We start from the raw sequence: 27,318 nt of genomic DNA on the forward strand, positions 1-27,318 counted from the left end.
AGAAACAGAAACATAAATATACAGAGACTATTAGAAAATAATTAAGTCATAGTGAAAAGAGAATGTGTTATGATGTGGTCCAGAATGCAAAAGAATAAGGAAGAAGAACAGAATAGAATAATCAGCTCTGGCCGGGCACAGTGGCTCACGCCTGTAATCCCAGCATTTTGGGAGGCTGAGGCAGGCGGATCACGAGGTCAAGAGATTGAGACCATCCTGGCCAACATGGTGAAACCCTGTCTCTACTAAAAATACAAAAATTAGCTGGGCATGGTGGCATGCACCTATAGTCCCAGCTACTCGGGAGGCTGAGGCAGGAGAATTGCTTGAACCCAGGAGGTGGACGTTGCAGTGAGCCAAGGTCATGCCACTGCACTCCAGCCTGGCGACAGAGCGAGACTCCATCTCAAAAAAAAAGAAAAAAAAAAAAAAAGAATAATCAGCTCTGAGAGCCTTGAGAAAAATATTGGCAATAAGGATAAAGATTGCCAAATGATAGTAATGGTAACAGTTCGTTCTGTCAATTATAGAGCTCTTTCTACATAGCAGGAACTACCCTATGCATCTTACATAGAATTGGCACCCTAAGAGGTTATTTATCTTGTTATTCTTATTTCACAGAAGAAGAGCGCAAGGCTGTTAGAGATTAAGGAATTGCCCATGATTGCACAATGAATAAGGCAGAGTCAGGATTCAGACCTAAGTCTGACTCCATCACATGCTCAGAAAAAGCAGGAGGTCTGCTGGGAAGAACAGTGGCAGAAAGGTCAGAAGGTGAACAGAAATGGCTCTAGAACAGAGAGGCCACTGGGACGTAGTAAGAGAAGGGAGAGGAAGAAGTGCCCATGAACAACGGCTTTGAATGTGAACCTGGGGAGTGTAGACCTAACCAAATAATAATAGAAACACTTTCAAGTAGAATAATGGGATGAAACACAGTTGTAGGATAAATAACTTCTGCAGCTGTGGAGAAAGGAGACTGGAGGGATGAGAAACTTGTCTGTAGACAGAGCCAGGAAGAAGTCCTTGGGCATGGCATGGCAATGGCCCAGTCTGAAAGATAGCGTGTCAAAGAAATTGGCATCTCGCTCTCAGTATTCTGATATCCGTGTGCTGCAACAACTTATTCAAAGCCAAGAGGACAATATTAGATTTCCATTTCTGCACTCAGATCTCTGAAAATAAAATGCTTTGACTGACAGTTTCATGTTTTGGTTGACGATAACCCTAGTGATTCTTTCCATGATGTAGTGAAGAAACAAAAACATTTCTGACAATGCCATCCAAGGGACATTTGTGTTTTCACTGTATCTGCAAATTACATCACATCCTGCCACGTTTTCTTCTGTCCATCTATAAGTTTATGTTTTTTGTCTTTTGGTTATATATATCCTTCTCCCTCACTAGTAAATAGTAATAAACTTATTTATGGCCATCTGAATAAAAGTTTTTAAAAAACAATCAATTGGAGTTTATACTAGCCACAAAATGAGTGATGGAAAAAGACATTATTGCATCCTGGCAGGCCTGCATTGCTGTTTTCTTGATTTCTGTTACGGTGCAATCCATTCATTTTTCTATGCTCATTCCAGCCTTCCTAGACTAGAACGGGGCATTTGGCCTACACATAGTGGTGACTGTTTCGCCAAACTGCTTGTTATGGGGCATCGTCCGCCCTGCTTCACAAGAGTCACTTGTGGAAAAAAATGTGGAAAATCCCATATGCTGACAAAGACTCCCAGGATTCCACAATGTGCCTATAATACAAAAACTTTGCTATCTTTATATTTTATTTAGTAATCAAGTAGAAGATAATTTTAGAAGCGATCACCTTCATTAACTGCCTCTTCTTGTCCTGGAGATGAAGCAGATGGTTCATGAGTGAGTGATACTCACATGTCACTAATTCCCAATTCTGGGCATCCACATGGATTTGGCACGGGAAATGCTATGCTCTTTGTTCATGCGGATGCCTTTACCTACTTGGAAATAGTATGTTCTTTAACAGAAGTTTCTTTGTCAGACTTCATAGCCAGACTGTTCTGTAATAACCAGACATCCAAAGCCAGGTAAACCAAAACCAAACCTCAAAACCAGAGCTTGGAAAATTTTGGATAGGTGTAGGTGGGAATCTACTCCAAGCACGTATGCTTCCAGAAACGACTCTGAGAGGGCTTAATTCTGTTTCCCAGTGAATTGCACCGTCCTTGTAAAACAACTACAACAAAGTACTGCAAAGCCAGAGGACTTTCATGTCATCTGCGTTCAGAAAGTGTCTCTCATGCAGGCAGAACAATGTTGGCGATGCAGTGGTGCTCTTGCTTTCTGGGAAAAAGGGGTCTCATTTCTGCACCGACCTTACCTTAGACTCTATGGGATATGCTCACCATATGCTTGCTACCCATTGTGTTTCACTTCATCCTAACAGCAGTCCTGCCCATATAAGATGCGACCATTTCTCTAGAGGCAGGAAAACAGGCTCAGCACAAGTAAATGCCCGGCCTGCCTCTGGAGGGGATAACTAAGTGGCAAGGACACTCGGATCTTCATTCTACCTTTATCTTTCCATCACTACACCATGCCACCTCCTGGAAATCTATATACCACACATAAATGGCAGCATGTATGTCTTGGGCCTCTTGATGCAGTAGGGTGTGTGTATGTGTGTGTGTGTGAGAGAGAGAGAGAGAGAGAAGAGAGAATGTGTTTCCCTCCTCCATCCCTCTTGTGAGTACACACAGGTGAGATGGCTGCCTGCAGCAGAAGCTGCCTGGGGCTGTAGAAAGCAGTTCTTCTCTGTGATAAATGAGCCTGACATTTCCATGACTCTTTCCATTTCTAGAAAATGAAGTGCCAGCCCCAGCCCCACCCCCGGAAGGTGAGTAAAAACACTCACTCACACACGTTTGGGCTGCAAATACAGAGGGTCCATCCCAGCATGATTTGGCCTCCACGGGTGCTGTGAGCTGTGAGCTTTAACCTAACTCCTACTGAGAAGTTGGATGGTGACCATTGTGATAAGTTGAGAATAATAAAAATAATACACTGTGTTTATATAATCCTCTTGTGTTAATCTAATTTGGATGGCACTTCATATATATTAGGGGGACAATTCTTATGAAACCTTTCAAATTATGTAAAAGTTATTATGTCCGCATTTTACAGTGTGGAGGCTGAGCCTCCATCCAAGGGGCTGAAGAATTTGTGAGGCTTTTTCCTATACAGTGAAGGTCAACCAAACCCACATCTTCTTTATGAGAGTGGGGAGTGGATCCATCTCTACCCTGGAAGATCAGCTGTCCCTTCTCAACTTGACATATGTCACTATTGAGCACCTCCAGAAACTCCCTAGCAGCTATCCAGAAAGGTTTGGTGACCTCTGAGGTTCAACGTGAGGACCAACTTCTTGAGTTCTTAGCACCATGTTGTCCACCAGCTGGCAACAGGAAACGAGTACAGAGATCCAGTGAGACCCTTGGCAGGTAGGGCAGTCCCCTATGACACACAATATATGAAGCTTGTTTTTATGTCCACATACACCTAAAGAAGAAAAGAAAATTGAAAGATTGAAAGATTGAAAGCTCAACGTGGCTTAAACTCCCAACATGGCTCTTCAGGGTCATTTATCAGCCAAATAGCCCCAAGATGGAAGCAACCAAAATCATGTGCATTTTCCCATAAAGACTCCAAAGTGGCCTTTCTCATCCCTCTTCCTCCTTGAAAAGGATGAGAAACTGGCATCCCACTCAATAATTATTCACTAGGTATTTACCCTGTGCACAACTCTGACCTAACCCTTCAGAGGGATTCAGACATACCTATCATGTACGTATTGGTAGCTAGGTGCAAGCATATTGTACCAGATGTAGTGGGGAACTCTATATAGAAAACATCTCCCTGTATTCAGTTTGTTTGCAGCCGAGTAGAAAATAGAATACAGCCTGGGAAACAATTAAATAAAATGCAGCCAAAACATTAAAACATTAGGCAATATTATAAGAACCCCCCGCCCCCCCCCCCCGCCCCCCCACACCAAGCAGTATGTGATTACTTGTGGGTTGCTTAAACTGGGAATGTGTTATGAAGCCAGCAGGTGACTGTAGACCTGGTCCAGCTTAGGTGAAAGCAGGAGTTTGGAGAAGGTCTCAGTTTCTAATCATCTTTTCACACAAAAACTTATGAGGCAATTATAAAGCTCTTCCTCTTCCTCCCTGGAGATCGTTTTTCTTTTTTCCTTGTTTTCTTTTTTCTTTTCTTTCTCTTTCTTGAGACAGCATCTTGCTCTGTTATCCAATCCAAGCTGGAGTGCAGTGGCACCATCACAGCTCACCGCAGCCTCAAACTCTTGGGCGCAAGCAGAGATTGTTTTTCAGGAGGGCAGTTGGAGAAATCTAGCTGCTCACAAGAGGCCCTTTGTCCAGCTAAGAATACTAGATTCACACACTCAAATCCTAAACAGTATAGAGAAATATTACTATGTGTTGAAATGAACGAAAACTGGCTCGGTGCCATATGAGTTCAAACAGGGGCAAGCTCAGATTTATTTTCTTTAGATCTTGATCTTGAAACTAGTGTAGATGTGTGACATTCTTCTTAGGATCTTCCTGTTCCTTGGTATGTTTTCTCCTTGCCCATAACAAATGTACTTTGACCAACATTGAGTACACTGAGAACCTACTGGCCATTATAAACAAACCTTTCCCTTCTGTTTTTCAGATTAGTTACTGCCACTGAGCCACTATCGTTTCCTTTGTATGCCATATTTCATATTCATTGCACAATATTGACTTCCTGTTGCTCAAATGTCTCCTCCCAAATTCTGCTAAAATTGTCCTTCTTAGTTAACTGAGATTTGAATCTCCATTCATCAGTCTGAAAAAAGAGAATGCATTCTTGAAACAATTCTTTTCTTACTGATACCATAAGTCAGATACCATTTGCAGGTCTAAACTAATATGATCCCAAACACAGAGAAATGCAAACTAGACGGTCTCAACTGATAGAATCTGATGTTACTGCTCTTGTTTTGCATTTATTGCCACTAAACCCAATCCAGAAGATTCACATGGACACTGAAACATTTTCTTTGAAGCAACATACGCTGCACACAATTACATATTTTGTACTTTACTAGAAAATCTAGAAGTCCAAACTCTTGGAATCATTACATGGGGCAAACTGACTTTTCTTTAAAAAGTCAGTCTCTTGTTGAGGTCTAAAATAAAGTGGCTCACATTTTTTTTGCCTAATTCTACTCCAGCATGTTATATAACATGATCCAAGTATAATTGAGTGCATTTTAACAAAATCTGTATTGAGTGTTCTTATGTGTACTTTTCCAAAAATGATCAGATTAATTGCTTTTCACTAAAAGTTTAGTGTGGCTCTAAATTATAATTTCTAAATTCATAATTCATGTACAGCATGAGTATTCAGTATCATTTATGACCTGTTCTGCTGCCATTTATTTCTTCCCTCCCCCTCTCCACCCCGTTGCTCATCACACAATAAAATGCTTTAAGACACTTTAAAAAATATGCTTGTACTTTCTACACAGAACCAAGTAAAGAGAAGGAGGCCGGAACTACACCAGCAAAAGGTGAGTTGGAGGGAGGGAGAGTGAGGCTGAAGTCAACAAAATTAGAAGCAGAAAGAGGTCAGTAATGATTGTCATGGTGGCCCCACAGAATTTCTCTGCATTATCTTTCGTTCTGCCTTTGCATCTTATCTGCAAGTTCCAATCAGTATAATGACGAATGGTGCATTGGTAAGTTTCCATTACATGTATTTCTAAAAGAAAACAATGATAAAAATATCACAAGCACTTGTTGAGATGCCAGCAAATTAATTGGTAGTTTCCAAGTTTCGACATGCGTGCTAAGAAAGAGAAGTGTTTGGTCTTCTTAGGATTATATCAATTGGGAAAATTATCTGAATTACCCGTTTTTTTTTTAAATTAAATGTTTTCATGTTATTGTGTCAACTGTTCCAGGGTTCACTAATAATTTTGAAGGCTAGCATCTCACTTTGTAACACTGACTATGTATTCATGTAGATTTATATAATGATTTCTACAGATACACAATATAACATTAAGAAAACATGTTGCTCCTTCTTGAACTGGAAACTATTCCTGTAATATTATCCTATTTTTACTTTATATGGAGATAGTCTCATTTTAGAAAATAATCTTAATCATATACTTCTATTACTCCATGAAATGCTAATTCCTTTGTCTCACCGTGGAGGAAATGATTATCATTACTGACCATCTGTCTTAAGCTAAGGAGCATTAGTCTTTCATAGAGGGAAGTTTCATGAAGGTGGATTAGACAGCTTTGCTGTGTATGTTTGTATTGTCATTTTTAAAAGTGAACCTTTTATTTGCATAATGAATAAAAAAGTTTAAATTTTGGAATAACTATTTCCTGACTGCAACAAGAAGTTTCTCTTTTTCCTGGACACTGCTCAAAACCATGTTAAGTATCTCTTTGTTCTTGATGTGTCATATTTCATTATCTAATTTCTATGATATTCTTGTGCCCTATACATTAGTAAAATACTTTTTTCTTTCTTTCAGTACATTGGATTACTTTCCTTCAGCTAACTTGAACTTATGCTCTCATAATGAACGCATAACGTTAGTATACTCACTTTGTCCTTGACCTTCAGTGGCTCCCATGGAGAGTAACATGAATACTAATCCTGGCCACGTGGGCGCAGTTTGAAGGTTATTTACTTATGGAATGCAGACAGTGCAAACTCCTAGAACTCCTTCCATGGGATGGTTTCAAGGAGGTTTGGGCATCCTGGCTGAAATTATTGTAACATTATTCTCTACAAGGCCAATGGGCATACACCTCTGTTTCCAAATTTGGAAAGGTGTTTGGGCCAGGCTGCAAGGCTCAACCAACAGAGCAGATGATGTAATCCCAGAGGGCAAGCTGTCAAAGTTTAAACAAAGCCTGTGCCTGACCCTTAATTTGAAAAGTCACCGTATTATACTTGTATGCTTAAATGAGAAAATGTCTTTCCTTAAAGTCAACCAACCAACAAAAACTCTTTTATTTATGGAGAACACAGCATGATGAAAGAGCAAGGCTAGATGACTAGGGCATTTTGAAATTAGTAACATTTTTCTGACATTTGCAGAAGATAAGCAAAACCATGACCACATGTAGTTGCATGCCCAGGTACAAAAACTGCCGTGTGTGTGTGTGTGTGTGTGTGTGTGTCTGTACATATATTATATAATGGCAAATACATGTATATATATATGTATTTGCCTTACATACCTAGGAAGCAAATCAATTTGGGATAGAAAGTGACATCCCTAAATAAAGAAGGTAAGTGAATGGAAGTTTATAATAAATATACAGTCCTCTTCATCAAGGACAGAGAAAATACCTAAGCAAAAAGTAGACACAATAATTACTGCTACTTGTATATCCCCAGTTGAGAAAGGAGCCCTGCACGAGCATAAACAGGATTGATGGGTGCAACCTACCTTTTCTCCAGCATGAGCTAGAACTCTCCTGCTCTCCCTCCCTCCTCCAACTGTCAGTCTATTTTTTTTTTTCAACCATCCAACTCAGGTTTCACTTCTTTGAACAGCTTTCTCCTGACCATCCTGGCTTACTTTGATCTCCCCTTCTTTCTCCTGATTTCTCTTGGACCTGTTTCCTCCGTCATTCAATCACTCTTGTCTCCACATAATCGCGCATTAATGGTTGACTCCTTTTCCTAACAGGTTGTAAGCTTTTTGACATTGGCCCCCTCATCTTATTCCCTCCAGCATCTGGCAGAGAGCTGCACATAGCAATCATCTAATAAATACTTGCAAAATGAATGAGCAGTTGAATTTCCATGCTGGCTTAGCTGCTGACCATTCAATGGTAATCTGGATAGATTTTTATTTCCATTCAACATGTGTGCTGGGTAGGAGGATGAACATCCTATGTATGTTCTTAGTCACTGAGGGTTAGAATGAGACACTGCTGCAGAACAGAAGGATGATTTCCACTGTAAGACCAACTTGCCTAAAGCTACTGAAAATGGTCTTGCCTGGATTTTGGTACATTTTCAGCACTTTAACTGGTCTTCTATTTAATTGGTTGACATATATTCAATTAATTGCTCCAAATCTGTCACTATTAAGAATATTATTCATCGCAATCCAGCCTTAACATCATTCCCAGATTGATTGAATCATTCTGCAACAGCTCAGAAATGTTCTGAAAATGCTTTTTGAAGCCACAGAGAGTAGATTCTAATATTAATCTTAGAAGTAGTATTTGTGATTAGATTTGCCAACTTTTTCATATTTGCTAAAAGTCTCTGTCTGGAAAGCAGCCAATTTCCCAGCACGGGGTTTTATGATTGTTTGCTTGCTTGCTTGCTTGCATCTGGCTATCCATCCAGCTATCCTGTTCCTTAATACTGACCACTTTGTCCTGGGACCTGGGCAAAGTCTTCTGGAATTGAAACAAGAGAGATGACAATAAAGAAATGTGTTTAGCCTAGCAGCAATAGCAGAAATTAGATGTGCAAATCTCCTTTAGAGGAATCATACCAGGAGGCAATGCCCTTATACAAATAACACTGTCCTGGCTTAGAATTCTTTCATAATAATTATAGGTAGCAAATTGATGGAACACTAAGTATAGATTCTTTTCTGTATGCTCAGTGGGGCCAAAGATCCGCCTTTTATTCTAGCACATATTTATTCAGCAAGATTTGCTGAGTGTTGGCTACATGCTAGGCACAGATCTGGGCACTGGGTCCTGCCCTCCTGGAGCCAAGTTACACTATATGGGGAAGAACAACCATCAACAGAGGAAGGTGGATTTCAGTTTTGGAAGCAGACAGGAGTCACAGAGGGCCATGTGTAGGGAATAATGTGGGTGATCAAGTGGGATCATACTTTTTTTTTGTCAACTAAGATCCAACATCCTATGTCTGAACATAGGGTAATTGGAGTAGGTTTCTGCTGTGCCTCAACAGCTGGCCCTGTGGAAAGTTCTGAAAATGGTTCTGTGGCTTGTCCAAAAAGTGACAGCAGCGTTAGAATCAGAGGCCACTCTGAAGACCTGTACTCATTTCCATGCCTAAGTGCTGATATTTTATTTTTACATCTTATTAGCTTAGAGTCTGTATCTTTCAATTGGTAAAGTTACTTCCTTTTTTTATTACTGCTTTTGGTAATTGCTAAAAGGGAAATAAAAACTTATTTTCTTTTCCCAGGCATTCGCCACATAAACTATCGTGAATGAACCCTGTGTGTATTAAATATCTCACATAACCTGAGATGAAGTCTTTCTTTTTCATGAATGTGACTGGCAGATGAGGAAGTGAGTCAGCAGAAGTTCCAACACACTTTCTCCTGAATTATGTGATTTTGTTTTAAACTTAAAAGAATGATTTTTAAAAAAATTTAGGTTCTTTTACATCTGCAATAACATTACCCTGGTGCTTTTTACTAGCATGCTAAAATATTTTTGTATGATTTACCTTTATGTGTCAATCAGCCATCTACTAAAATTTCTCCATGCTTAATCTATGTATTCTAATTACATTACTTCTTTGTAATGAACTTTGTTAAAAATTAATGTCACCACACTTTTCAATTCAAAGACACAGCCACTATTAGGCAAGATTGATTTAATAGATTTGAGGAAGAAAAATTCATTAAATGTACGTACTTATTGTAGGATAAATCATGGTTTTATAAGCATCAAAGTGTGAAGGCATGTATCGTCTCATTAAGAAAATGCAATAAATTAACCGAATGCCTCAAAACATGATGAATTAATGTTAGCTATTGTTATTGTCTCCCATATTTTATTGCTGTTATTATTTTGGTCACAAACACCAGTACGTACTACAACTGATTACTCTGCTTGAGGAATTCATGAATTTGTCTCAATCAAACAAGGTATTGTATCAGTATTTCACTGTTTGTTTACAAGTCACATATATTTTAATTTTATAAGCTTTTGGTCTTTATTCTTAAATCTCAACAAGAGAGTTTGGATAATTATAAGAATGTACACATTCTACTATCTCTGGAGCTTTTTATTCAGTTACAAGTCTCTCACTCATATTACGAAGTATTTATGTGTACTCCCTTAAAATCCCAGGCTTGTAATATAAGACTGGGTTCTTTCCCTACTTTCTAGAAGTTCTTCTCTGGGAACTTCAGTTGTTTAAAGAATCATTTTTATGGTCTTACAAATGCTATTTTCCCATGACTTACAGATGAATAAAATTCTGCTTTAGTAAACTGCCCTTCTATGTAGCTAGGGGGAAGATAGCCCTGCTACGCTGAGTGTGTGGTTTCCCTGTATGTCATATTTCAACAAGCTAAAATCTGATGTTTATGTATTCATCGTCACCACTTTTAGATAGAAAAAAATGAAATATGACTTACATATATTTTTTGTTTTGTTTGAAAATGTTGTAAGATGCTACGTCATTCATATATATGTTGTTGAACTGGACACAACCAGAAAGATTTGAATATTCAATCTACCTCCTAGCAATAGAACCTGGTTTCTATGAAAAATAAGAACCATTAAACATTTCAGTCTCATCGAACTCAACCAAATCAAGCCAGGCAATTTTTTGAGAATTTAAGGTCAGAATCCCAATATCTTAACTACATTTCCCAATCTAAAAAAAGTGCCAGGACTGAAGCAACTTTTAAAAGAAAGGAAACTGGCTGGGCGAGGTGGCTCATGCCTGTAATCCCAGCACTTTGGGAGGCTGAGGCAGGAGGATCACTTGAGCTCAAGAGTTTGAGACCAGCCTAGCCAACATGGTGAAACCCCATCTCTAATAAAAATACAAAAATTAGCCAGGCGTGGTGACAAGCACCTGTATTTCCAGCCACTCAGGAGACTGAGGCAGGAGAATTGCTTGAACCTGGGAGGCGGAGGTTGCAGTGAGCTGAGATGGTGCCACTGCACTCCAGCCTGGGCGACAGAGTGAGACTCTGTCTAAAAAAAATTAATTAATAAATAAAAATAAAAGAAAGGAAACAGTAAACTTTGCTCATGTTGATTATGTTTTCTAGCACTTTCATAAATTTGAAAATTTATGTGCAATGAATCCAAGATTGCCAGTTGAGAAGTAATTGCTATTTGACACTACTGTTGGGTGATCTAGACGAAGACAATTTCATGATACTCCGAAGCGCTGCATTAATATGTATTCCTTCATGGTCTAAAACAACTGTGCATGTCCTCCAAATAGTCTTAACATTTAGTAGACTTTGAAACTACTCACCTATCAAATTTTTGCTTAAAAAACAGATTGCCGGCCGGGTGCTGTGCCTCCTCATGCCTGTAATCCCAGCACTTTGGGAGGCCAAGGCAGGAGGATTGCCTGAGCCCAGGAGTTCAAGACCAGCCTGGCCAATATGGCGAAACCCTGTCTCTACTAAGAATACAAAAATTAGCTGGGTGTGGTGGCAGACGTCTGTAGTCTCCGCTACTCAGGAGGTTGAGGCACGAGAATTGCTTGAAACTGTGAGGTGGAGGTTGCAGTGAGCTGAGATTGTGCCACTGCACTCCAGCCTGGGCGATAGAGGGAGACTCTGTCTCAAAAAACAAACTAAAAAACCCAGACTGCCATCATTACATACTCTATGCATGTAACAAACCATCACATGTACCCCATAAATCTGTGCAAATATTATTATGCATCAATCAATTTTTTAAAGACAAGATTATTTTTCTTCACTTTAGTTTCATGAAAGTTAAGTTAATACTCTTCTCATTTTGTGTTCTAGATAATTAACTCAATGTTTCATTATGCTCTGTGCACAAACAAAAAGTAAACCACCACAAAACCTTTATAAAGTGTTCATTTGAATCAAAATGGTTCAAGCGTCTAGTTTACATTTAATAAAGAAAGCTCCTTTCTAGGACTTGATTGAATTTTAACTTCATTTCTGTTAATTTTTACAGGACTTTAAATCAACAGTCTTATATATTTCAGTAAATAAAAACCTCTGAATAGGTGACAAGAATAAAGTACTAAATACTGAATTAAATCTATGGCAAGTAATATCATGGGAAAATTACAAGCTATTTTAGTTTTGAACATGTAAAATTTTAATTATTTCACAGTCTTCTGAATCACGGAATTCTTCTAATAGCTCAGAAATACCTATACCGGGCAAATGCACAATGTTGTGGAATGCGAATGCATGCATATTAGTTCAGGAGAAAAAATTCAAAATGAAGTAAGTTTGGGAGGTGCTAATGACCATATCATTTCTTGTCACCCCCACTTCCAGTACACATTATTTGCACACTGAGAGCTTTGAGATATCCTGCAGTAAACACATGAACACAAAACAATAAAATACAAGCATTTAATTCCAGCCTAGCATTTTTCAAGCTTCTTTGACCACAGAGAGCTTCCTGTTAAGAATCTCAAATCCCACATGACCCAGTGAATCACCTCTTGGATTCTGAAGTAATGACATTAATATATTATATTAGTAATTTTATTAAAAAGTAATAACACATATCCCTGTTTGACAGTTTGGGAAAAGAAATTTCAGGCCAGCGGGTAATACTTGTAGTAAATATTCTAACAGATTATATAAAAACATACTATTTTATGTCTTTTTGTCAGGAATTTTTTAAAGCACTTTTTAATTAACATTCCTGTGCATGTATTTCCTGTATCCTGTTTGTACAGTCGTATACATTTACATTTTGAAATCCACAATTATTCTAGTTTGCTTTTGTTTTTGTTTTTAGAGTCAGGGTCTTGCTGTGTCATCCAGGCTAGAGTACAGTGGCGTGATGATGGCTCACTACAGCCTCTAATTCCTGGACTCAAGTAACTCTCTAGCCTCAGCCTCCCAAGTGGTTAAGACTACAGGCACACACTACCAAGCGCTCAGTGTGCAAATAATATGCAAGCCCGGCTAATTAATTAATTTTTTTTTTTTTTACAGAGAGAGTCTTGTTATGTTGCCCAGGCTGTAAATTCACAAATATTCTAGTATTTTAAGTACGAAGATTTTATTATTCATAAAAACACTAGTTTATGCTTTGGGAAGAGCAGAGCAGAGGTTCAGATAACACCAAATGCTCTTTAAGGATGTAAAATGTGAGCTTTGTTCACAGACCTCAGTGATGTGAGCACTGTTGCTTAGGAGTAACAAGTTGCTAAAATGCAGAAGGGATGGGTAGTGTTTCTTGCTTCTCATGATGAATGTTTCTGTATGTTAGTGACTTGCTGGGTAACTAGTAAGGTACTAGAATTGATAAATGTGTACAGGGTCCTTTGCAATAAAACTGGTTATGACTTGATCCAGGTGTTTAAAAATCGGGGCTGTTAAGTCTGACCATACATCACTGTGATAGAATGTGGGCTTTTTCAAGGATGAAGATACAAGTCTTAGCCACACTGTAACTTATAGTTCCCTTAAAAAAAAAAAAAAGAATAAACCTGGCAGCTATAGAATATACCAGGTGCATTCATAATAGCTGTTTTATATATTGGAGTGTTAACATTTTTAAATTAAATGTTTTACATTCACAAGTGATGGGGAGTCTTATCATTAAGGTGTGTGTAATTTAGAGTCCAGTTGGTTTTATTCTAACTGGACTGCACTTGTTTTCATAGTGGTGAAATGCCATGCACATTTATACCTTGCATAAGTCCTCATTCTACCACACGATAAATAACCCGCTGGCTGATAATATAAACACTAACTGGGGAGATTTTATTTATAAGGGCTCTAGAATAAAATACAAGTTTTTCACACCAGCATCATCTGTTACTAATACTCTTAATTAGTTAGTGCAGCTTTTCATTTTGTTGCGGTTGGTCTCCTGACTAGGTTGAGTTTTCCTCCTCTCCTAACAGGAAACAATACCGACGTTCTTTTTCTTATAGCATTTGTATTATAAAAATCACAAAGCTCCAGCCCACTGAACCTCTGCCAATTAAGATGGTGTTGGGTTAGGCTGCATCTGGTTACTGTCCTGGGAAAATCACTTTAATACAGATGGTCTTCCAAGCGGTTTTAAAATTTATCCTTCTGCCAGGCGCGATGGCTCACGCCTGTAATCCCAGCACTTTGGGAGGCCGAGGCGGGTGGATCACAAGGTCGAGAGATCGAGACCACCCTGGCCAACATGGTGAAACCCCGTCTCTACTAAAAATGCAAAAAAAAATTAGCCGGGCATGGTGGCAGGTGCCTGTAATCCCAGCTACTTGGGAGGCTGAGGCAGGAGAATCGCTTGAACCCGGGAGGCGGAGGTTGCGGTGAGCCAAGATCGCGCCATTGCACTCCAGCCTGGGCAAAAAGAGTGAAACTCTGTCTCAAAAAAAAAAAAAAATTTATCCTTCTACTGAAGTTTTTAGGTCAATTAGGTAGGCTGACTAAATTTACAAATAAACTTGTTTATCCAAAACAAATAAATAAAATGTGAACTTTGAAGTTCAGATGTTTTTTAAAAGGGAAATATTCTGCACATAAACACTAAAAGACATATTTTGAATTTCACAAATACATATGGGTAAATATTCAGAAATGATACAGCATTTTCCAACACCAATATAATGTTGGAAAAAATGCTTATAAAGTTTATATTAACTTATCTTGACTTTTGTTTCTTAAATACTGAAGAGCAATTAATCATGAGGTTTTCTGGGTAGAAATGAGTTCTCAGATAGTACATATATAGGCTTTTATGTCTGTGTCCAAACGAATGTGATATATGAATAAGGTCTGCCATTCACTTTAGTTACAAAATCAGGACTTGAAAACCACTTCCATTATTGATTTCATCAAGGTTTGATTTTTAGCATTCATTTTTTCCTAACCTACAGTCACATAAAACACTTGCAGTGTTCCATTTTTAAATCTGTGCTTCCATTTGGATTACCCTACTCTGTCAACTTTTTATTTATTATTTTTTCTTTCTTTGCCTGAAATACTCAGGTTTCACTTTTCAGGTACCAAGTTTTCTAAGGCTTGCTCAGCAGTTGAAAGTGTATTGTGTGGTTTCTCATCTTCTTTTTCAGATTTCTCTTTTCTCAGGTTACTTGGGATGCAGTCCTTTTCTCCTTGACTTTTTACTCCTATTTCTTGTTTCAGATGAAGAGGAAGTCTCCCCGCCTAGCGCCTTGCCTCCAGGTTAGGATAATTTCTACCCTTTTCCCTGCTTTTAAATATATTATTCATTGACGGTAGAGGAAAAGAAAAGGCAGTGAGCCTCCTTGCTGAGTCAGTGCACAGAGCAGGGGCAACAGGTCTCGCCTGTGCTGGCACCAAGAAGGAAATGTTGGCTTTAATGACAATTTTTTGTTTTACGTGAGAAACTTCTTAGAAAGAGGCATTCTTTGAAAAATAAATAAGATTGGTAAATCATGGGTATAAATGTTAGGGGTCAACATATCTGTCTTCCATTTCTCACTATATATCCATCCTTTTCCCTGTTCTTTAAACTTAGATATTTGGATTTTAAAATTTTTCTTTTCTTTTCTTTTTTGAGACGGAGTCTCTCTCTATTGCCCAGGCTGGAGTGCAGTGGTGCTATCTCGGCTCACTGCAACCTGTGCCTCCCAGGTTCAAATGATTCTCGTGCCTCAGCCTCCTGAGTAGCTGGGATTACAGGTGTGTGCCACCAAGCTGGGCTAATTTTTGTATTTTTAGTAGAGATGGAGTTTCACCATGTTGGCCAGACTGGTCTCGAACACCTGACCTCAATTGATCCACCCACTTCGGCCTCCCAAAGTGCTGGGATTACAGGCATGAACCACTGCCCCCAGCTGGGATTTTTAAATTTTTCTATCATTTTAAAATAAGACACATACTTTTATAGATGCTTTCATACTTGGAGCTCTACTGATTTTCCATCCAAGCCAACTTGTAGGGTTTTTTTCCTTCCTATCACCAGAAGAGACAGGGTTTAGGGGAATCCAAGAAGGTTGAAGTCAGCACTCCATTTTCATCGCCTTTCCACCTCTCTGCATCCTGCATCACCCAAATCACACTTTCCTTTCAGGTTTGGGTAGTCGGGCCCTGGAGAGAAAAGATTCAGGTGAGCGCAAGCCCAGAGAAGGCATCCTGACCTCATCCTAATACAATCACTAATGAGCTCATTTCTTGAAGCTGTATTGATTCTAATCCTTGTCTTATTCAGATTGTAGTTTTTACAGCAATCTTTCATTACATTTCCTCTTACAAGAAAACTAATGTATTGAGAAACAATTAATTTTGCATGATACACACGCATTCAAGGATCTAGCCACAAATACCACAGGTTTGTTCTATCATTTTTAATATTTAGCAAATACACAGAGATCAATCTTCATTTTGGGGATGTACTAAAGTTAGATAATAATTCACATTTTTATAGAACTTTGCATACAGATAATAAAACATTTTCAAATGCATCCTATCAGCTGTAGCTCCTGTTCTGTGCAGTCATTCATTCATTCATTCATTCAACAAATTTGTACTGAGGACCTAATATGATCCTATTATGGGCCTCTTATGGGCCAGCCATTCCTATAGGCACTGCAGGTATAGAAGTGAACAAAACAAGAGAAACACTTATCCTCATGTTCTAAATGTGCTCCTATTAATATCATAAACACAAACAACAAAATTTTAACATTAGCTTGGGTGTTTAAAAATATGTAATCATATGACTATGATTGTCACATAATTGTGAAAATGTTTAACCTCATTGTGAAAATGATGGCCTACTACTACAGATAGAAATATCAAGCATGATTGATACATGAAAACTAAAATAATTAAATGTGCATTTTCCTTCTTTTCAAGAAATATTAACAAGCAGAGAGTTGGCAACCTATGCATTTTTTTCCAGTTACTAAGTGGCTGAACCTGAACTCTGCATTCGGCTCAGAGACAGGGGAAATATCTACAGTTCTCTCTACTATCCTAGAATTGGAATTGACTGCAGATTAACACTAATCACCAGAGTGCAAATGAGAAGATGCAAAAGAAACTCTATTTCCAGCTTGTCTCTCTTTATGGGAAAGCCTCAGTTTTTTTCTTTCCAGTTCTCTGTTTTGTTTTGTTTTTTCCCCTTGCAGCACAATCTCAGTATCCTTGTAATTTGTACCACAGGTCATGATCTGTTACTTCCTTGTCAAACTATGGCCACATCTGTACAACCCTAATAAAACTCTCTTACAAAAGCAAGGAATCTAGAAATACCAGGCCAGGCTTGGCTTTCTGACCCTTGTCAGACAGTTTACCCTCCAAATGACCTATCCGTTTAGTCTTTTTCAATGTAGTTGTATCGATGTGGCCCTATAGTCCATCACCTAGAAAAACACCAAGAGTACTGCTTGAATACACTGACCACCATTGTTTACCTGTTAGGGGACAGGCAAGATGGGGAAGCAAAGGAATTATTGCCATCAACAAAGAGAGAATAACAGCTTACCTGGAAAGTTCCACCATTTCTAAGAATTACATAATGTTCATTTTCCCCATCATGGAAGAGATACCCCTGTAAGAATGGGAATCTGTTCCCCTCTACTGATGGCTGCTGGGGGCAGAAAGAATGATGTTGTATTTATCTAGGTTTATTAGACAAAGAAAAGCTACTGCGTTGGTGAGAACAACAAATCCAGGTAAGACTGCCTAAGAAGAGCCTGGCCCTGAAATAATCCTTTTCCTCCTTTCTGCTCATCAGACTGGACCCTTGTCGAACCTCCTCCTGGGGAGGAACAAGCCAAGCAGAATGCCAACTCCCAGCTGTCCATCTTGTTCATTGAAAAACCTCAAGGAGGAACAGTGAAAGTTGGTGAGTGCCTAGCATTCAATCCTTCCTTTTTTAAAAAATTAAGGTGAGCCGAGCATGGTGCCTCACGCCTGTAATCCCAGCACTCTGGGAGGCCGAGGCAGGGAGATCATTTGAGCTCAGGAGTTCCAGACCAGCCTGGCCAACATGGTGAAACCCAGTCTCTACTAAAAATACAAAAATTAGCCGGGCGTGGTGGCAGACACCTGTAATCTCAGCTACTCGGGAGGCGGAGGCAGGAGAATCGCTTGAACCCACGAGGCGGAGGTTGCAGTGAACCGAGATCGCGCCACTGCATTCCAGCTTGAGCAACAGAGCAAGACTCTGTCTCAAAAAAAAAATTTTTTTTGAGGTGAAATTCACTTATAACATTAACCATTTTAAAGTGAACAATTCAGTGGCTATTAGTACGTTCGCAATGTTTTACAGCCACTACTTCTATCTATTTCTAAAACATTTTCATCACCCCAAAAAGACCCTATATTCCATTAAGCAGTTACTCCCCATTGCCCTCTCCTCCTAGGCCCTGGCAACCATTAATCTGCTTTGTCTCTCTGGATTTACCTATTTTGGATATTTCATATTAATGGAATCAGACAATGCAGGACCTTTTGTGTCTGGCTTCTTTCACTTAGCATAATGTTTCCAAAGTTCATCCGCATTGTTGCATGTATCAGAACTTCATTCCTTTTTACGGCTGGATAATATTCCACTGTATGTATACACTAAATCCTGCTTTTTACAACCTGAAAAGATGAGTGACAGCTATGATTTCAGTAACCTTCAGCACATAGGAGTCCAGTGCCTGGACCCTGGAACCTTGGGTTCTAATCTTGATTCTGCTTCCTGCTAGCTATTACCCTTGGAAAGACAGTTTAACTTCTTTATGCCTCAGTTTCCCCATCTGTAAAATGGTGACAAGAATAGGACCTAGCTGTGAAGTATTTTGAACCGTGCCTGACACACCATAATGCTGAGCCAGTGTCTGCTGACATTACCATAACTCACTCCATAAGATGATTCCAAATCTACACATGCGCTAGGTCATAATTCATAATATCTGAGACAGCTGATCGGGCAAATGGTTCAACTCTTCAAATATTCAAATTCAAAAATATTGATTATATACCTCCTGTTTTAGGCACTGAGTATAACATGTGAGCACTCAGAATTTATAGTCTGAGAGGAGCAGAGAAAAAATTAAACAAATAATCACAAATGCCAAGTGCTATGAAGGGATGGTGAGCTGGAGGAGGACCTGAGGGTTGAAGAGTTTTAACCAAATAAATCTTTATAAGGGATATATTATGATCTGAACTAGTCTTTGACAGTTATCAATATTATGCAAATGAGTACATAGCCAACTGTATTCCAGAATTACTTCTTTCCAGGCTAGAATGTCAAAATACACTGCATGTGAACAGAAATGTTGGTTCCCCTTATGTTCCTGTAAGACATTGAAATGCTGGGCTGGAAGCTGGACTACAATGTCACGTCCTCAGGGTCTACAAACAGATTGCAGGTTTACTTCAAGCAGATCAGTTTGATTTCATCACATTCCTATAATTCCAGGCTTCTCATCACCTTGCCTAATAAAAAGGGTGAAAAAAATTCAATTTTTTCATTTTTATTTCATATATATCCATATATATGAAATAAAATTTTATACATATCCATATATGCAATGAAACTTCACATATATCATACATATCCACATATGTCCATATATACGAAATAAAAAAATTATCCAAATGTAAAATTATCCATATATAAAAATTACTTCCACTAGTTTCCCTATTACTTTTTCTGCTTCATAAACCCCCACAGCAGAACAAGCTGGAACAGCCTAAGGACCTCTAGAGCATTCATAAAAAAATCAGGACCAATTCATTTCACAATTCCAAGGGCACCAATCACACCATATTCTGTAGTGCAATCCCATGTCAACTCCTTCCAGTTGAAAGCAAAACAAATGACACTTGTTAAAGAGCAAGCTGAATCCCTTATGCTTCTTCTAGGTGAAGATATCACCTTCATAGCCAAAGTCAAGGCTGAAGATCTTCTGAGAAAACCCACTATCAAATGGTTCAAAGGAAAATGGATGGACCTGGCCAGCAAAGCCGGGAAGCACCTTCAGCTGAAGGAAACCTTTGAGAGGCACAGTCGGGTAAGGAAGGCCCTGAACTCCCAGGACAGGGGCTCAGCTAGCACATTCCTTCTATGTGAATAAATGATTATTTTCAGGTTCAGCTTTGAGAGACTTCAGTTCCAGAAAATCCTCTGAAGTTACCATTGCTAGTGTCTACACTCTATTGCGATTGCCCCGCTGTTTCCAGGGGCTACAGGACACATTTGCTCTCCTATACTGAGAACATTGTACTGGAATTCCCACAGACAGACACAGCTTTAAGCCAATGCTGAGAAATTTGGAAAATAAACTGAAATGTGTGTGTCTGGATGCATTTCATTGCAGGTGTACACATTTGAGATGCAGATCATCAAGGCCAAAGAGAACTTTGCAGGAAATTACAGATGCGAGGTCACCTATAAGGATAAGTTTGACAGCTGTTCATTTGATCTTGAAGTGCACGGTAAGAGAGCCTTCTTTCCTAGATAAATGTAATTTTTTAATGGGGTGTGAGGGGATGGAGAAGAAGAAGTTCATTTAATACTATGAGATTTCAGAGAAAGTTTTCCTTTAAAACTGTGTGTTTCTGATTGTGGTAATCTCAGCAAGCCTGCTGAATTGAATTGTAATGAAATAATTTATAATAAAAGTAGAATTGGGGGGATTTTATTGCTAAATATCTCTTGTCCATGCTATCTATATTCCTTCAATCTCCCAGATAAAAGATGATGTCAGTTTTTGCTGCTACAGAATGTAAGTTTCATGGGGTCCACTTTCCCACTTAGGTTTGGGGATAGGGTAATATGCTATGAGAGTTCAGGATACCCAGATGGAAGGGAGAATTTCTCTTATAAAGACTAATGTCAGGCATGGCAGTTCTTCATCCATATGTTCTGTGCACTACCCAGAGTAAACATAGAAGGCCTAAATGCATACGATGAGGTTGGAAAAAAACTCGCTTTTACAAGTATACAAAGGAAAAGTTGACTTGGCAGCAAATATTATAAACTTAAGGTGAATGTAAAGTGTGACGTAGTTGCAAAAGACAAAAAAGTGAATGTAATTTTATTTTATTTGAGACAGAGTCTCACTCTGTTGCCCAGGCTAGAGTCTAGTGGCACTGTCTTGGTTCACCGCAACTTGCAACTCCTGGGTTCAAGCAATTCTCATGCCTCAGCCTCCCAAATAGCTGGGATTACAGGCATGCGCCACCACACCCGGCTAATTTTGCTGGGGTATTTTTAGAAGAGACGGGATTTCGCCATATTAGCCAGCCTAGTCTCAAACTCCAGGCCTCAAGTGATCCACCTGCCTTGGCCTCCCAAAGGGCTGGGATTACAGGTGTGAGCCACTGTGCCCGGCCATGAATGTAATTTTAAACTGGGCTATTCCAAGTGCTATAGGATCTAAGTTTAGGAAATGATACTTCTCTCTACAACATGCTACTTATTCTACATTTGGAGTGATGTCTTTAGCCGTGGGCGCTATACCTCTGCCTGGACCTCTTCTCGAGTAGAGTAACCAGGAAGATGAAGAATCCAAAAACCACACCCTATCCAGCTTGAGTGTGTGGGTGAAGGAAGTCAGGCATACATGGCTTGTTGCAAAGAGGGGAAGGGGCTGTCACACAGAACATGGAAAACAAATTTCCATGCATGAGAAGCATTTAGGCAGTTTAGAATCAAAAGGTGGAAACGATGAGGAGGTGAATTTTGTCTTAACGTTAGGATGAGCTGGCCAGGCACGGTGGTTCACGCCTGTAACCCTAGCATTTTGGGAGGCCGGGGCGGGCGGATCACGAGGACAGCAGTTCGAGACCAGCCTGGCCAACATGGTGAAACCCCATCTCTACTAGAAATACAAAAATTAGCCGGGCGTGGTGGTGGGCACCTATAATCCCAGCTGCTTGAGAGGCTGAGGCAGGAGAATCGCTTGAACCGGGGAGGCGGAGGTTGCAGTGAGACGAGACCGTGCCATTGCACTCCAGCCTGGGCAACAGAGTGAGACTCCGTCTCAACAACAAAAAAAGGACGAGCTCTTCGGTTAAAGCTATATAGACAGCCCAGGAAGGTTGTGAGAGTCCCACTGAGAGTGATGTCAAGCAGAGGCTGGATGGCCATGGGTCGGGTGCTGTCGATATTTCTGTATTAGGTGGGATCTGGGATCCTGGGCAGCACTGCTTCAACCTGGCTGGGCATCTCTGAGAAGATCACCCGGAGGGCTTTTTTTTTTTTTTTTTTTTTTTAGACGGAGTCTCGCTCCTCTCTGTCACCCAGGCTGGAGTGCAGTGGCGCCATCTCGGCTCACTGCAAGCTCCGCCTCCCGGGTTCACGCCATTCTCCTGCCTCAGCCTCCGGAGTAGCTGGGACTACAGGCGCCCGCCACCACGGCCGGCTAATTTTGTTCTAGTATTTTTAGTACAGACGGGGTTTCACCGTGTTAGCCAGGCTGATCGCGATCTCCTGATCTCGTGATCCGCCCGCCTCGGCCTCCCAAAGTGCTGGGATTACAGGCGTGAGCCACCGCGCCCGGCCCCTGGAGGGCTATTTAAGAATATTGATTTCTGGGTGCCCCTCCCTGATCTGGTGGATCAACATCTCTGGCAGAGAAGATCAAGAAACTGATATATTTCTAAGTCCCTCAGTGATTCAAGTGGGCAGACAAGTTGAATGACACCTGAACAAGGTGACCCCAAGGTCCCTTCATTGGTTCTTCACGAGGGAGAAGGAGGTATGATGAGGCCTTGGCAGCACAGCCATTCAGGAGAAAAGCCTCCCCCCTTCACCTGACATTCTTCCATCTAAAGAATCCCCACAGCCTATAAAGGAACTGAACACAAACTACCTCCTTAATGGGTATTTATGTTACTGTTTTCTTTCCTTTCTAAGAATCTACTGGGACTACTCCAAACATTGACATCAGATCTGCTTTCAAGAGAAGGTAACTCCAAAAGGAAAATCTAGATAGCTTTTGTATAACACAGAAGTGGAGGATTTTCAAACACATTTCCTTTCCCCTGTATTCCGTATTCCAAATACGAACAACACTCTTCACCGCAAAAACACCATATATTTAAACATTGGTGTTCTAGAAAAACCATGGGTTTAAGGCCCAGTCAAGCATATACTGACCAGTTTTTAGAATGTTCTTGTTATAAAGAAGTTCCTGTTTTTGAGGTTTCACAGTTGCCTTAGAAAGACACTTTCAATTTATTCATATGTAGCTTCCTCCTTAAAGCATTACTTTCCACCAAATGGCCAAAAGAAATAGGCAAAGAGACTCATTTCATTGGTTAAGTCACGGCAGAAAACTTTTATTTATATTGCGTTTCATCTAGAAATCACTTAGGGAGCTACTGAACCATGTGCCCGAGAAAACCACAACCAAGTAGCTACTTACTGAAGTTAGTGCCATATAATATTGGATTATCCTAAATGAAACTGGCATTAAGAATACTACAGAAAGGCAAAATTTAGATACCTATTTCATATATTTTTGCAATTACCAAGGCTGAAAAATGGAGGGGGCGGTCAAGGAAGAAATGTAAAAGATTTTTGGTCTCTGAGAAATATAACCAGCCCCTTCCTGTCATTATGTTATTCTCTGTACTTAATTATTCCATAATATAAATTCTTTAATGAGACCAAATGTTTTGTTCTTCCGAAGACTGAATCCACATACAGAATCCACATACAGTTTTGCTGAATAAGGAAAGTCACTCCAAACTATTATAAAACAATAATTTAGCCTGTTAATGAGGCATATTTTCCTCTGATATTATAAATAAATCAAAACTTTAATTACTTTGAAAAGTTATTTGATATTACTGGTATTAGGTATTTTTTAATTTTAAAAAATGTCATAACTTTCAAATTTTATTACTTTCCTTCCACTTTCCCTTCATCCCATGCTCAGCAAATGCACAGGTCTAAAACTATGCTCATACTGTATACAAGTATATCTTAGGAGAGGGAAACATGATCTACTAAGTTTTGAGCTTTAAAAGAACAGAAATGTATTTACTTCAAAAGGCCTGCAAACACCTGAAGAAATTTTGAAAACACATTATTGAGTTTAATTCTTATGACTTACATGTTATACACACTGTTTTTAAACCCGCAGACTCTTTTCTTAGAAACCATAACTAACATTTGTAAAGAGCAGGAAACAAAACTTCCTTAAAAACTTAAACATGTAAGTAACTATGTAGTGCCATTTAAATGTTAGCTCTATAGCTTCTAGTTAGAGTTTATATGAAATCACAGTGGTGGCTGCATGCCTAATTTAAGATGCATTTCTCTACAGGAAAGCACTTTTTTAAACTGCTAGTAAAAGTTTCATTAACAATTCAAGACAAATTTTTTTAAAACATATTTAAGAAGGTATAAATATTAATAAGAAAATCAGAATAATTATCACCCTTTAAGACTGAAAGGAATGCATCTTTTAAAAATTTCTGTGTTAGCTCCTTTTTTATTTTTGCCATGTTAGTATCACATTATCTGATTCATCTGTTCATGGACACAAAGAGGTTACCATTGAATATAAGGCTTTGTACTTATATATCTGACATTGGTACACTTCGTCCTCCAAGCCAATCTCTGTCTTAAATGAATAACAGAGATCAGCAAAAGTTCTTTGCTTTTTACACAGGTATGTTTGTACAGCCCCCAACTTGCAAAAACAAAGTACTTTGTGTTGCTTGGCTTAAGTGCATTTGTGTTACCTGGTTTTAACACAAATCCAAGCAGTTTTATATATGCAATCTACAAAAATGTGTCTTCTGAAATCATAGCGTAACACAAGCTCCTCATATGTTTACTTTTCCACAAGTACATACTCCAAAAACTTAACATGTCACTTGTGTGAAAAGAAATAGTTTGTGTTGATTTAGTCCTTGTGTGGCACAAAATTGCATATACGTTACATGTAGAGTGTTTGGGGGAAATTGTTGTGTATGTCTCTGCATTAAACCCAGATTTGCTTTTCTTTTGTTAACGACAGTGGAGAAGGTCAAGAGGATGCAGGGGAACTTGACTTTAGTGGTCTCCTGAAACGTAGGTGAGAACAAAGTGATGGAGTGAGACATTGTGGCCTGGAAGTCTTTCAGACACCCACTCAGAGAAGTCAAGTTTAAAGTGGATGTTTTTCAGAGAATTTTTCATTTCTGAAAATGTGTTTTGCTTATAGAATATAACAGAGTTGACTAGAAAGAGAGAAACAACTGCATACTAATGTTTTAAAGCCTTTAACGGATGCTTTTAAACTTTCTTTTTAAATGTTTCATGACTCTTCACCTATTTTTTTTAAAATGGGGACGAAGAGATATGAAAACTGAGACATAAGACAAATACCTAGAAACCTCTAAGACTGCACATATGATTCCTTCTCATGACTGAATAAATGAAGCCTTCATTCTCTTACCTTTGACATTTACTCAAAAAATCAGTTTTACGATTTTGGTAGAAGTCTGAAGGTATACACATTGTAAGAGGCAGACCTACTTTAATGTATTATTTATGATGTACTGTATTTCTGCAAGTCTAAGACACCACTGCTTTTAAGATACACCGGCACTTTATAAATCACTAAGCAATGAAAAAATTGTTCCAAATGGTTCGACACACCATTGATTATAAGATGCATTGTCATTTCAGAGGTCTTTAAAATGCCTCAAAAATGTGTTTTAGAAGTGATAAAATGGAAATAAAAGTTTAGTATCATCACACACTCACACTTTTCATTGTTCTCTCCTGCAATAAAATTTATAGGATTTCATTATGGATACTTAGAACATAACCATTTTATAAGATTTCTCTCCATATATATTTCTATAACTGCTATACTCTTCACTAGGATTCCCTATATATATACTATATTATATGCATGTTATAGATATCTAGATATTTACTATAGTGCAGAAGCAACAAAAAGAAACACTTTTTTTCTGAGATTATGTTTTATCTAGCAAATTTGTAAATAAACAGAGTAAAACTATAATTTTAAATTAATTGTATATAATATCAGTTTTCGTTTAACTTTCCAGGCTTTTAAAATTACTTTTAGTGCTTTCTATGGTTATTAAAAGACTACAAGTACAAATATGCTTCATAACAAATTACAAACGCTTGAAATAAACTGGGATTGTGTTTATTCTCTGTTTAGTTAGATAGCTGTATTGAAGTCTCTGTAAATGAAAAATTTACCCCTACCCCTCAACATGTAGGTTGAGAACAGAAATATTAATATGTGTGATTTATTAATTCCTGAGGGCTATTAGCCCATCAATGGACTACTTCAAATAACCATTAGTCTCAATAGTATTGATTAATTCCCCAAATGCATTTAAAGCAATAGTATATGAAGTGCCCTTAAGTGAGCCTCACGTTTCCTCATTCTACAGATAAGAAACCAAGGTACAGAGACAACAAGTGACTTATCCCAAGTCACACAGGAGTTAGAGGCAGGGCCAGGACCCAAACCCAAGTTTCCCTTTTATGAGTCAGCTCATTTCCTGTGACTCCATATTAAAGATGCCACTCTGAATTTGCCTTGGAAGCTGGTGCTTCAGTTTATAACATAAATTGACACTTTAGGAAGACAAGAGAGTTTTTTATTCTCCCTGCAATCATTTACTCAATCAGGAAAACACTAAACACTGTCTTTGTGTAGAATATAATGCTACTGATGTGAGGAAAAGAAATCCAGTGACTGGCACATAGAAAAGGATAGATACACTTTTGTGGGAGGAAAAACAGTGGTAAAAACATGGACAGGAGTCTCAACTCTACCATTTACTAATTATGTGACTTTGGTCAAATATTTGACCCCTCTGAGACTTGGATTTCACATCTGGAAATGTGAAGAATAAACGCTACTTAATAGAATTATTGTGCAAATTACATTAAGTGTAAAAAGCTTGGTTCACAGTAGGTGGCAAATAAATATGTACTTCCTCTAAGGAAATGTGTCATTTTCTCTAACATAGTTTATATTCATAAGGAGACAACACACAAACACATACACAATCAATCAACAAAAATGTGATACAGTAGATTATTGAGCACCATGCTCTGATTAAAAAGGAAAAAAAGAAAGAAAAAAGAACAGACTTTTTCAACCAGTAATTCCAGAATAAAATAAATCTAATTACATAGTCAAAATGACAAAATTTAAAAATCACTTAATGGGCAGCCAACGTGTCTCCAGTTCTCATTTTCTTTTATCCCCTGCTTAAGATTTGCATTCATAATTAGATTGTTGTTAATATAAGGCTATGTTATGTTCATTTAGTATACTATACTAATCCACTAATATAACTTTAGAAATCATTGTGTTTTCCTACTAGTGAGTTGCATGCGTTTTCATTGCGGTAAT

At 38.7% G+C, this 27,318-nt stretch overlaps 1 protein-coding gene across 10 annotated transcripts in view; it reads left to right on the top strand.

Moving 5' to 3' along the window:
* The window catches only part of MYBPC1 (myosin binding protein C1), a 91,053-nt gene that overhangs the window by 16,742 nt on the left and 46,993 nt on the right, over window positions 1–27,318 (top strand). For 5 of the 10 annotated variants that reach the window (XM_063694244.1, XM_055358789.2, XM_004053754.5 and 2 more), the window contains exons 2-8: window positions 2,843–2,878; window positions 5,558–5,599; window positions 17,706–17,816; window positions 19,832–19,980; window positions 20,287–20,404; window positions 22,830–22,881; window positions 24,946–25,002. In XM_063694244.1, the coding sequence (XP_063550314.1) occupies window positions 2,843–2,878; window positions 5,558–5,599; window positions 17,706–17,816; window positions 19,832–19,980; window positions 20,287–20,404; window positions 22,830–22,881; window positions 24,946–25,002 (565 nt within the window). The remainder of the gene's footprint in view (window positions 1–2,842; window positions 2,879–5,557; window positions 5,600–17,705; window positions 17,817–19,831; window positions 19,981–20,286; window positions 20,405–22,829; window positions 22,882–24,945; window positions 25,003–27,318) is intronic. The other 5 variants (XM_004053755.5, XM_055358785.2, XM_055358784.2 and 2 more) reach the window with 4 other exon arrangements.

The sequence above is a fragment of the Gorilla gorilla genome, chromosome 10, assembly GCF_029281585.2.
Source record: "Gorilla gorilla gorilla isolate KB3781 chromosome 10, NHGRI_mGorGor1-v2.1_pri, whole genome shotgun sequence".
In the NCBI taxonomy this organism is placed as follows: domain Eukaryota; kingdom Metazoa; phylum Chordata; class Mammalia; order Primates; family Hominidae; genus Gorilla; species Gorilla gorilla.